Source organism: Nanorana parkeri, unplaced genomic scaffold (genome assembly GCF_000935625.1).
Source record: "Nanorana parkeri isolate BGI_ZX_2015 unplaced genomic scaffold, ASM93562v1 scaffold1125, whole genome shotgun sequence".
NCBI lineage: Eukaryota > Metazoa > Chordata > Amphibia > Anura > Dicroglossidae > Nanorana > Nanorana parkeri.
The window spans coordinates 314,552-326,640 of record NW_017307393.1 but is presented as its reverse complement, the minus strand read 5'-3'; the positions used below and the strand labels follow the sequence as shown (position 1 = coordinate 326,640).

The window sequence follows — 12,089 nt, the reverse complement described above, 5'->3', positions numbered from 1 at the left end:
CTACCTAAAGTGTTCAATCAATCTGTGTCCAATCAGGCAGACCCTTGCACTATGGAGTTGCAACATAGATCGTACAACTAGATCGCAACGAATGCAAGGCTATACTATGAGAAATTAGTAGAAAGTATATGACGCTCCCGGTCACGCTGTGTGTGAATGAGCAATGTTTCGCAGCACACATTGCTCATTCACCTCGTATGAATAAGGATGGGATGAGCGGGACTTCCCAGCATTGGGCCACCCTAGGTAAACACGTCAGTACACTCAGGACGGGTCACATGACCGCCGTGCAGTGCGGGGGCAGGAGAGGGGGGAGGGAGTAGGGGTGGAGTGCGCCCTGCCTCGCCATAAGTTAGATCTCAGTGTATGTGCGGACAGGCTCGGAGAAGCAACAGTTTGCAGGAGAGATTGGTCTAGGAGGTGAGTGTTCTCGTCACTCCTCTGTATAAGAGGGACATCGGGCGGGGAGTTATTTGAAGGGTTTGCGGGTCGGGTGTTCGGTGAAAACAGTCCCGGAGTTTATATGTGTCCTTATAACCCCTGTTCTCTGTATCTCTGTATTGGCAGATCGAGCAGCAAGATGGCTGTGGAAGGAGGAATGAAGTGTGTCAAATATCTCATCTTTCTCTTCAACTTGTTATTTTGCGTAAGTGTCCCGTGTCTCCTGGTCACATGATCAGCTTTTGGCTGTTCTCCCCATTCCTGGTGTCCCCAGGAAGATGCTGTGTGTCACCCACTCACATAGCCAGGTCCCGGCTTCCATATTAACATGGATGAGTAATCCAAAACATATGACTATCTGCTGAGGCCGCCCACCCTCTGCCAGGTATGGCTAATCGCCAACAGCTGCTCAGCCATCTGACGTCACGTTGCGTCACCACCTCTGTGTGGGGCCATGAGTTTTTCACAGTGGGGGAGACATGGATAGGAACTGGTTTATAAACTGCACCATATGTGTATAGTTTGAGCTCTTCTAGTGTTACATGTACATACTTTGTTACCTTTTCCCTATTTAAATAGGATTTTAGTTGACTTCCTGCATCAATCAGCTCTTGCTTGCTTTGTTTTTGACCCCCTATTTCTGTTGGGTGTTACCATAGTCCTGTCCTTGACCTGGTTCTTTCTAGAAAAAGATGAACCAAGCTAAAGTGGAGCTTTACTCCAAAAAACTGTGCTGCCATTAAAGAGGAACTTCACCCCCTTTTTGTTTTTCCAGTATGACCTGTCATGCTGGCTTTTTCCCATAAAACACTCACCTGCACAGGGAAACCAGCGTTGTCCTTCTGTGATCAGCTGATCTGCTGCCACACCCAGTGTTCTGTGCCACTATCTTCTACTCTGAAATCATTAGGAGTCAACTGTCTCTTCTGGGTTCTGCACCAGCCCCAATGTGTCCCTTTCTCCTGCAGCCTGAGATATCTGATGGGTGGGTTGGTGGTCTGGACAAAAAAAAAAGTGTGTGTATATGGGGGAGTAGGTCTGGGAGTGAAAGCCTCCTTTTAAGGTCCCATTTATACCAACGCATGCTAGAATATAAACTTGTAAAAAAAAAGAAGCACAGCCTGTACTGAAGATACTTCATACTTGTCCCCGTGCCAATCTTTTCTTGGTTGAAGAGCTACCGGTGCAGATTAATCTTCATCATCCAACATACTCTGGGTGTGGCGGATGGCTGGCCCCGCTCTGAACGTTGTGGTTTGTTCTGTTGACCCCCTACATCACTACAAGGCAGAGTAGGGACATAGAGGTTGTCAGGTTGAAGCCCAGAGGAGTTTTGGGCATCCTACATCACTACTAGACCCCTTAGGGACATGGAGGTTGGCAGATTGAAGCAGAGGGGGGTTCCAGGCATCTTGTGTCACTACAGGACATGGTAATAACATGGAGGATGGCGAATTGAAGCAGAGGGGGTTCCAGCCATCCTACATCACTACTAGACACCGTAGGGACATGGAGGTTGGTGGATTGAAGCAGAGGGGGGTATCCTACATCACTACAGGACATGGTAATAACATGGGAGTTGCAGAGGGGGGTTTAGCCATCCTACGTCACTACTAGACGCCATAGAGACATGGAGGTTGGCAGATTGAAGCAGAGGGTGGTTCCAGCCATCCTACTTCAAACAGGGCATGGTAATAACATGGAGTTTGGCAGATTGAAGCACAGACCACCATTTTATATAAATTGAAGGGCTGTATTCTGAAGATTCTCCAGTAGGCTTTAGCTCTCCAAGTGAATGAAGATTGGCGTTGGTCCGGGTTAGTATTAAGCATTTTCAGGGTGGCCTTATTTATGCGGTTTTTTAATCTTCAAGCAGGTTTGCTTTAATGAGTCTCCACACACAAAAAAAGTACTTGCTCTGTTTGTCCAATACTGTGCACCACATCACCCTGCACATTCACATCTGTGCATTAAGGTGTGCTGATGTAAAGTTGTTACTTTTACACTGTATATATGATTTGGGGTGCTGTTCAGAATAAATGTCTATGTACTGTAATGAACAGAGGTGTGAACAAAGCCCACAAAATCAGTTTATGATTTACCCTGCAAATTTGCTTTGTTTTTTGTTAAAGTAACCTGCAAGCTCAGCCTTGCCACTTGTATTGCCCATGTGCCCTGAGCAGCCTCATTATAGGTATTAGTGAGAGCTCTTGATGCCAGAGCGATGTAGGCAATTGCTCTACCGCTATTGGGGCAAGATACTAAGATAGATGTGCTCCTGGGAAACTATTCCTGAACACAATTTGTATCCATGGGAACTTGTTAGTGATGGGGGGTCTGATCAGAAAGTGGGCATCATCATCATATGGGACTGAGACTTGAGCAGAGAGAGATTGCTGTGGCATGTGTTGGGAACCAGAGGGCAGCAGGAAGGACTGAGGAAGTTGCTAAGTTTATTGGGTGTTCCTATCACTAACGACCGTTTAAAAAAGAAAGCTAATCGGAGGCTGAATTCCTCTAAGTATTTTACAATGGTGTGGTTTGGCCACTCCGCTATTTTCATATTGTAAATGTTAGAAATGGCAAATGCCCCATTGTCCCCAAGACATGATACTTGGATTAACACTCGGTGACCCATTCACTAGCCACGATATATAGCTAGGGCTGTGCTTTTGTCTGTCTTTAATCTTTGCTGCTCTACTACTAGGCTTGTTATGTTTTGAAGACTCTGAAAATGCTGTTATTCCTAATTTGAGTGTTAAGTCACCTTCTCTACTTTTTCAATATTACTATAACCGTATTGATTTCACTTTTTTAGTAGGAATGCTGACAAGTACTGTGACTATAATTGATCTAATATGGTTGCACAAAACTACAAAAAAAACAGGAAAACTACAAAAGTAAATTTTTGGATTAATGGGATACAAATGGTCCATCTCAGCTTGTGCATGTAGGCGTGACAGTTGGGAGATTTAAAGTAGTATTAAACTCAGACTTGTTTTCAGTAATCCAGATCAAACAAGTATTTATATAGCGACGACAATTTACGCCGCACTTTACATAGTTGCACATTCACATTGCCCAGGAAGTATTTTTTTTTGTCAACACTTTCAGTTGTTATGTTTTTGAACAGCTGCTTCTAAGTCTCTCGCCTCCGCTTCCCTGAACTTCCTGTCAGATACAAGATCGCAAGGGACAGAGCAGCCGTTCCATCTACTAGCGTGGAGAAAGGAAGAGAGAAGGATGGGTAGGGATCTGGGAATCGGCTTGCTTTGCTGTGCCTGTGTGTTTTGTAAAGACACACTCATGGCCTACTAGCACACACAAGGGTGTTTCAATAGGAACCTGAAAAGGAAAGGAGCCCCCCTAAAACAGGAAATCGGGACCAGTGCTTAGATCAGCTGATTCTGCAGTAAAACTAACTTTTAAACATCAAGGAGCAGCATCCATTGTAAGTAATCAGCATTTGAAATCGCGTAACCTTTTACATTAATATCACTTTAAAGCGTTTTTACACTTTTGCAGTCAAATAGGAATAACGGCAATTCACTGATTTTCTTTTTTTACTTTAAAGATTTTACTTGGCTTTTCCCTCCTATGTGGAGTCTGAGAGTCCTATGAAGATGCTGGGGAAGTGGGGCAATGGATGTAACGTGTGTTTGTGTTGGGTTTTATTTTTATTTATTTTTATACTGAACATGCGTGTTTTTTTTTTTTTTTTTTTAAGAAATAAATGCTTATGTGAAGTTCTCTAACATGAACAGAGCAGAACCCACACAGCTACATAACTGGTGTGGCCTGGGAATAAGAGAAACCTATTGGGAAGATTCAGTTCTTTGGCGTGATCACCATACAGTCATGTCATTATCTACAGCAGTTCCCAGTAGTGATTAGTCCTATTCTGATGATGAACTTTTCAAATTGTCAGACTTTTGACCTTTTTATAGCCCATTAATTTTTTTATTTTTGTGGTTAATGCAATTTGATTTTGCAAATAGAAAGCGGCAATTATTGGTCATCAGCTTGTGCTACCAAATTGTACTCAGTCCCCTTGATTCAGATGAGTGGGAGATACTTTGTACAGCTGTTGTCATATTTCTCCATAGTCAATTGTACACGAAGCAAATGTCTCCGACGTTATTGGGTGTCTAATGTGGGTATTTTCTAGTGAACATTTAAAAAAAAAATGTTTAATCTGGACTTTGAACACAAGTGCGTTCATGAGTGCATTGGTAGTTCTACCACTTCTAACCTGTATTTGGTAAATAATGCTGCCTTTCTAGAACCATATGATCGTGATTGGTATTTCTAGTTGTGTACTTTTACTTCAGTGTGTGTGTGTGTGTGTGTGTGTGTGTGTGTGTGTGTTCTCTGACTTCTTCCTGCATACTGAGGACTATGTCAGTCACTATTACATGTAACTTGCATATGTTTTATTGCTAGTTTGTTTTCCTGAGCAGCAAGGTTTGTAACCATTAGTACTTCCCCTTTTTTAAAAAAAAAAATTTGTTTGGCCATACAAAAGCCGTGAAAGAGCACTGACTATACCAATGTTAAAACGGTACTGACCGGCCAAATGGGTCATGTTTTACCATTACCAAATGGTCTTTGCTGTGTGCAGAAGGAAGAAAAATTACCTGGCTGGTTATACGACCTTGCGTGATATTTTTGTATGTATAAGCAGCAATGGAGAAGAGAAAGGGGCAGAGAACATTCCAAGTCCCAATAGAAAGGAGGGTGGGCTGGAGCATGGGGGTGAAATGGTTGGTTTGAGCAAAGGCCATAAATGAGGGCTGGAGGACCCAACAAAGGTAGTGCCATTTGACTGAATTATAAAAAAACAGGTATTTCATCCTCACATCAATAGAAGATCCCAGGAGGTATCATCAGTCCAGCAACACAAGCCAGAATGGGCAAACCTCCCTCCAACTATCATTGTCAGCGGGACATCATGTATAACCTGCATCCTGTCAAGTGAGCAGCCGGGATTCATCTCCCAGCATCATCACTGCTGTGGAAAAGAGACCATTCAATAAAATGGCCATTCATGGCAATCCCAGGGACTCCGTTAGTCACAGCAGACTGAAGCCAGTATGTTTTCCTCTCCCAGTGAGTTTGATGTGAGAATAAAATGCCCATTTTGTATTTTTCCCCATGAGCGTGATTCCTTGCATACCTTATCAGCTAGTATTAATGAATGAGTGATGACAGGCGTAATAATGAAAATATATGTAGCATGCACAGACTACCAACGTGCTGTAAACTTTCTGTTCAACACATAAAATGACCGACTGGCGGTTAAAATAACGGAGTCAGAAGGAAAGAATCGCAAACACATTTAGCAGGGCTAGGATCTTGTTGTAGGGGAAATGCTCGTCTTTTCAGATCTTGCAGGGAAAATAATTTTTAAAGTAACCTTTATCCATATCGTTGTTTCCCCCCCCTCCCCCTTTCTGCTTCTGGTGCTTTCCTCAGTGCTTCTCATCTTGTCACATGAAGTCAGTGTCAACATACTTTCACAGCGCCCTGGTTAAACAACATTCACTAAATATTGCTTCTTTAAACGTCCTGTTTTGTTATATAACTGTAAGTAGTAACAAAGACAAAACATATGTAACCACTTGGTGAGAGAGCTAGAGAGAGAGATATATATCTATAATCCAACAGCCCCGGGAATTGTTAGTTTCTGGTTGCTTGAGTTACTATTAAAAATGGGTTTAACTAATGCTATAACCCATACTATACCATATCTTAACAGTATATTTTACTCTAAACCCTTGGTTCTCAACTGGTGGGTTGTGACACAAAAGCGCGTTGCGACCCCGTGTTCAGTGGGTCGCCGCGTGCCTTCCATTTTTCTAGGTGAGAGACTTCTCAGCCTCCCCCTAGCGCAGCTCTGTCAGTTCTCGCGACAAGCAGCCAGTCAGAATATGCTGCCCGGCGCGGAGTGTCAGCTTGGGGTGGGCTGGCGCTATGGCCTCGGGAGCTCCATCCATATGTGCATGCCTTGCAGCTCCCTCACATGTCCTATAGAGGTGCCTGGACTAGACTGATGTCATATTCTGGCACCTCCTACAGGGTGCGCAAGGAAGCTGTACAAGCAATGCACATATGGATGAAGCTCCGTCACAGCACAGCAGCCCACACTGGACCCCAGGCTAAGGGTCTACTACATTTTTAGTAAGGTAGGGGGACTGGGTAGAGAGATTGCCTGTCAATGTTTTTGAGTGCCTGTTCACACTAGTACAGTGCTTTTATCAAACAGTCCTGTGCTGTTAATGCACTATACTATGCAATCGCACCCACTATGCGTTCTGGTGCGGGAGATATGTTGTGTTGCCATTCATTTGTTCACCATTCAATCGCCCGCACCAGAACACATAGTACCTCAATGCTGTGCGTTCCGTTGCAATGTGACTTGGGTCGCAACTTAATGACCAAGGACAAATGTGGGTCCTGAGCATACACAGGTTGAGAACCACTGCTCTAAAGCATTAGCAATACATTGCAGTACTGAGAGTAATCACTTGTTCACAGGATAAAAGCACATTCACAAACGATCGATCAAACTCCTGTTTCCAGGATAACGGCACTTTTCAGAGATCATTTCAGATGCTCATTCCCAGGGTAATCCAGCACTTTTCAGCCTGTTCCTGTACCTTTCCATATGCCAGGGCTCTCTATCCCTCTCCTAGGAGGGTGCAGAACAGGGAGTACACAGGGGATTTATACATTTTGAGCAGCAGCTGTACAATAACTGGTCTCTGATCTGTCTGTAAGATGGCCTTCTGTGAAATCTACTTGTTCCCCAGCCTGGTGTGGTAGATGTTATCTTATGCTGTTAGCATCCATTGAGTCTCCATTGCCTGGTGACTGCTTAGTTCAATATTTACGAAGGTGATAAAAAGCAGCTAGAGGGACTATAGCTTGTTTGCTGCTCTGCATGAATATCGATTTTGAAAATAATCGTTAGCTGCAGCTCTAAACTAGACTGACTTCTTGGTACATGTGCATTGTTGGCATTTCATTTTAGTTTCTTTATTAGTGTCTAAAGTCGAGAACAAAAATGTAATCTTGCAGCATTTCCAGTCTTTAGATGTTCTGGCTGCAACAGTTTTCCCTTTTCAGGCTTTTTGTCTTTTCCTTGTTTTTGATCTGGTGGACACTTTCTGCTCTAGAGTGACCAGGCACACTCACTGTACTGTATAAAGAAGCAGCATTGTCAGTGTAGTCTTTATAACTCGGGGATAACTGGGAGCAATGTGACTGATAACTTCCCGTGCTGCAGTCTTATCAGCAGGCAAAATCCACAGGTATTTCTTTTTGTTTTAGCACTTCTTGAACAGATATACCAAAATTTTGCTGGTACATTTATCAGACCAAAAGGGAGCAAATAAGAGACGTTAGTTGTTTGGGTTTACATACCCTTCAGTGTCTTCTTTTATCTGTAAATCTAGTTATATTTGAATGAGAAGTTACCGGTAGTAGAACTTGCAATTCAGTGGTGACTGCTGAGTTTTCACACCATTTTACCTAGAAAAGGCTGCTATAGAGTTTTCACAGCAGCGTCTCTAGAGAAGGATGATGTGGACGGATGTGTAAGTTAAAGCTGCACCTTCCTGGCAGTTTTTAACACTTAAAGTAGATCTAAACGTATGAAAAAAAAGGAACTTTCTGATCTAACTTCTGTGAACTACACAAACCCTCCATAGGAATTTAGTCCAAATCACAGTACAGCCTATAGGGTTAGAGTGCTGCGCCTCCATAGGCACCGTATGGTGAGTAGCAGGGTCACCATGTGACAATATTTTGGAATGGGGGAGCTTTATAAAATGCAGCTAACGCATCTAAAGACCGGTTAGCTGCTGAATATTTTTGTCTTTGGGCCTTTTCATTGCCATTCCAACACAAATTCAAGGCAATTACCTTGTTACCTATCTGCAGTGAAAAAAAAGTATTGCATGCATCAGCACAGTTTCTCACGGCACACCAGTGGCTGTGCGTTCAGTGCAGCTACTGTGAACAAGTCCTTTTTAATGTGTTTTCGAAAACAAAATGTTTTATATTTGTAGCTTAGTTCTTAGATGAGATGGCTGCATATAGATGGATAGATTGGTATCGATATCTATAACCGATTCTTTTTCTTAAGGGTCATGTGACTTTAAATGATCCATAGTACATAACATGTAGCTGTACTATGGATCGATGTACCGATGCCAAGTACTTGGCCCCAAATGCTCCGATGCCTCCCCCATTACCTGAGCTTTCGGTATCGGGAAGCCAGGCAGTGAGTCATTACACGCTGATTGGCCGGGAAGCCGGCTCCATGTCGGTGCTGAGCTGGAGAAGAGTGTCGCAGCACTGCTGCTCCGGTGGGCAGCGCGCCAGGTGGGGTCCTAATTTAGGTGGCTGGCGACTGCCTGGAGCGCCGCCCACCGGAGCAGCAGTGACTCGACGCTTGGCGCAATAAGTAAAAAAAAAACAAAAAACCCCCGCACGCTTCGGCACTTCGTATCGGGACATTTTGACAACTACTTGTCAATATGCCCAGTATCGGTCCCGATACCGATGCTTGTATCGGGACATCCCTAATGCAGCTATTGCAACACAGATGTGGGTAAAAGTCCGCTGGAGGGGGAAAGTTGCCACCAATCCTTGTGCAATGACCTGCATGGCTGGAGGAGGAGGCAGTGTCATGTGACAGGAGGCAGTTTATTGATTGTCAACAAAAACACAACAACTAAGGACAGAGATCCCTTAATAAGCCCCCCCCCTTCCAGGTCACGTGTTTAGGTCGCACTCACCCTCCTTGTTCCCCTCAGGTGGGTGACCTGCACCTCTCTGTGCCCCGCAGCTGAGCTCAGCCCCCTCTGCACAACGTTCGAGCCACAGCCAGCTGCCGTGTCAAACTCCCCATTGCCGGGCGGTGTGAGCGAGCACACAAGAACTGCAACCGGACTGCAGGGAGGCGACATCGCTGGAACTTGTGACTGACATGCCTCTGCTATCAGATTGGTCTACGTGCTGACAGCGGATCCGTCTCCCTTTAAATCAGCCCGTGTATTAACGGAGTGGACTCGGGCACAAGGATTTTCCTCACAGCGCAAGCTTCGGCGCTTTGTATCCGGGCATATTTTGACAAGTACTTGTCAAAATGCCCTGTATTGGTCCCGATACTGCATTTTTACAAGTACAAGTACTTGTCAAAATGCCCTGTAACGGGCCCGATTCCGATGCTAGCATCGGTATCGGGACATCCCTAATAATAAATAAATTATACATACATACATACATACATACAGATTGCTATATCTGTACCGATGCCGAGTACTTGGCCCCAAATGCTCCGATGCCTAGCCCGTTACCTGAGCTTTCCGGTATCGGGAAGCCAGGCAGTGAGTCATTACACGCTGATTGGCCGGGAAGCCGGCTCCATGCTCCCTCGTCACTTGGCGACAAGGGAGCATGGAAGTTTAAATGGCTGTTAAATCGTTTTTTTTTTTAAAACTGTTTGCCTATATCTACTGCTTGATAGCAGTAGATATAGGCGTAAAAATGGAGGGTTTAGAACCCCTTGAAGTCCATATTGGTTTATCAGCTGATACTGCGTTACTATTACATTTCCACCCCTTCAGCGTTTTTACATTCACAACTATGTAGCTTTTTAGCTTTATTTAAAGTCGTTGCTGGATTTTTTTTTCCCTCCTCGCCTCTGTCTTTTCCTCCCAAATGGCTCCTTCTGCATGATTTCATAATGTTGGCAGGCTGTTTGATAGCTCTTCATATTCTTTGAAATCGGATATCCAGAATCTTTCAGCTTCACATGGAGCTATAGAGGCTCATGTGATGACTGAAGTCCTGTGGTGTGGTGAAAGTCGCTGTTTGTCCTTTCTACCAAGGAGAGCTGCTATAACCTTTTGGTGTGTTGAGGGGTGTGTATATGTACCTAATGTATAATCAAATTGTATACCAGCCCACTCTCTAGAGGGTTTCTTTCAGCTACTTGCACATACAATATTGGGTCAATACGGTTCCATTATATTAATAATAAGATTGTGGGTTTTTTTTTGTGCGACACTAAACTCAGGGTACTTGAATGCATTTTAAGATTCAATTCCTGACTATTAACAAAAATGTACATTATTTGTGTATCACTTGACTGTTGAACCTCAAATCATCTCTGAATTGGTGCTGACACTGTCCTTCTGGAGGGTGGCTACTTTTGTTCCCCAATGTCCCTGTGTGTGTTGTAAAGTAGTCACCGCTCCATGCTCACACCTGCTTAGTGTATTAGTTTTCTATTAAAGTCAAATGTTTCCCCCCCCCAATGTTAATGTCAGCACTTACCTTTAAATGATGTCTCTTAATCTGATCTTCTTTCTTGTCCTTTTCATCTGTCCCTCCAGCGCTGTGGCGGGTCTCTGATCCAGCGCTGACTCCTCTGAGCTTGCTGGCACTTCCTGTCCCACGTTGTCTGCATGCGGGAGCACGCGTCCATAGACTTACCTTGTGTCTCTCCTCATCTCCCGGCCGAAAATCTGAACTGCGCATGCGCCCGCCCCAAGATGCTTTGCAGCCTTTTTGCTTTGTCCAAATTTCCCTCCTTTCAAACCTCCTGCCACGTGAAAGCTAGGAGGTGGTAAACTCTTAAGGAACATGCATATTTTCCTCTCATTTAAAACTTCATTTTGGCAGAGTTTGCCTTTGAACTATTGGGATGTCTAGGTATGTAATTTGAGGTTTTTTGTTTTGTTTTCCAAAAGCAGCATGTTGCTTATACCAATAATCATGAGCACCTTGAAATGCTGTTTACACTTTGTATCTGTACCCCCAAAGCTAATGTTTGGCCTGCATAGGTGCTGGTTTATTGGATCTGACCCATACTGACACTGTTAGGGCTGGTTCACACCAAGCCCATTACAGAATGGATAAAAACTGCATCCAATGTATTCAATGTATCCAATGTATTCCAATGGTATTTTGGGCTCTAGTTCACACTGCAGTGTTCAGTTACAGGAGCATGTAAAAAAAACTGCAGCAAGCCCTATCTTTCCTGCTCTGGAATGCATGCAAACACCCTGAAACGCACTAGAAACCCTTTTTGTAAAAAAAAAAAACGTCCCGGAACGTGGCACAACCCACTGCACTGCATGTGCAGAAACTCATGCAGATCTGGTCTGCATTTGGTGTGAACAAGGCCTTTAATATTTGTCCCTTAGTGGCATCCAGGTCTGCCCACCTGGTATTACAGGGGGATCTAGTTTCTGTGTGTGGGGGGGTTATTTTTTTTGTATGGATTATATGGGAACAAGAATTCATGGGGAATAAAGTTCAGGGACTAGAGTCCCAGCAGGTTTAAATAGTAATGGTGTCCAGTGGATTTTTCTAGTAATCTGAATCTCCATTTATGAACTGTTAAAGGTGCATGCTTATAAAGTAGTATAAGTTTCACCAACATTCACAATCGATCATTCTCATTTAAAACACATGCACCTGAAACATTCACCTGCAATGAATGTTTGGTGTTCAATTCACTGCTTTTTTATAAACGTGCACACACATCTCCGAGAGGCAAGTCTGCACAGTATATTAACTTTATTGGAAATCCACTTTCTTTCACATTCTTATACTAGACCTCTCTTCAACAC

General features: G+C 43.8%; 1 protein-coding gene across 1 annotated transcript in view; it reads left to right on the top strand.

Moving 5' to 3' along the window:
• Window positions 1-326: 326 nt before the first annotated feature.
• CD63 (CD63 molecule) overlaps window positions 327-12,089 on the top strand; it is a 28,413-nt gene continuing 16,650 nt past the window's right edge. The window contains exons 1-2 of the mRNA XM_018567986.1: window positions 327-426; window positions 566-646. Of these exons, the coding sequence (XP_018423488.1) occupies window positions 581-646 (66 nt within the window). The 5' untranslated portion in view covers window positions 327-426; window positions 566-580. The remainder of the gene's footprint in view (window positions 427-565; window positions 647-12,089) is intronic.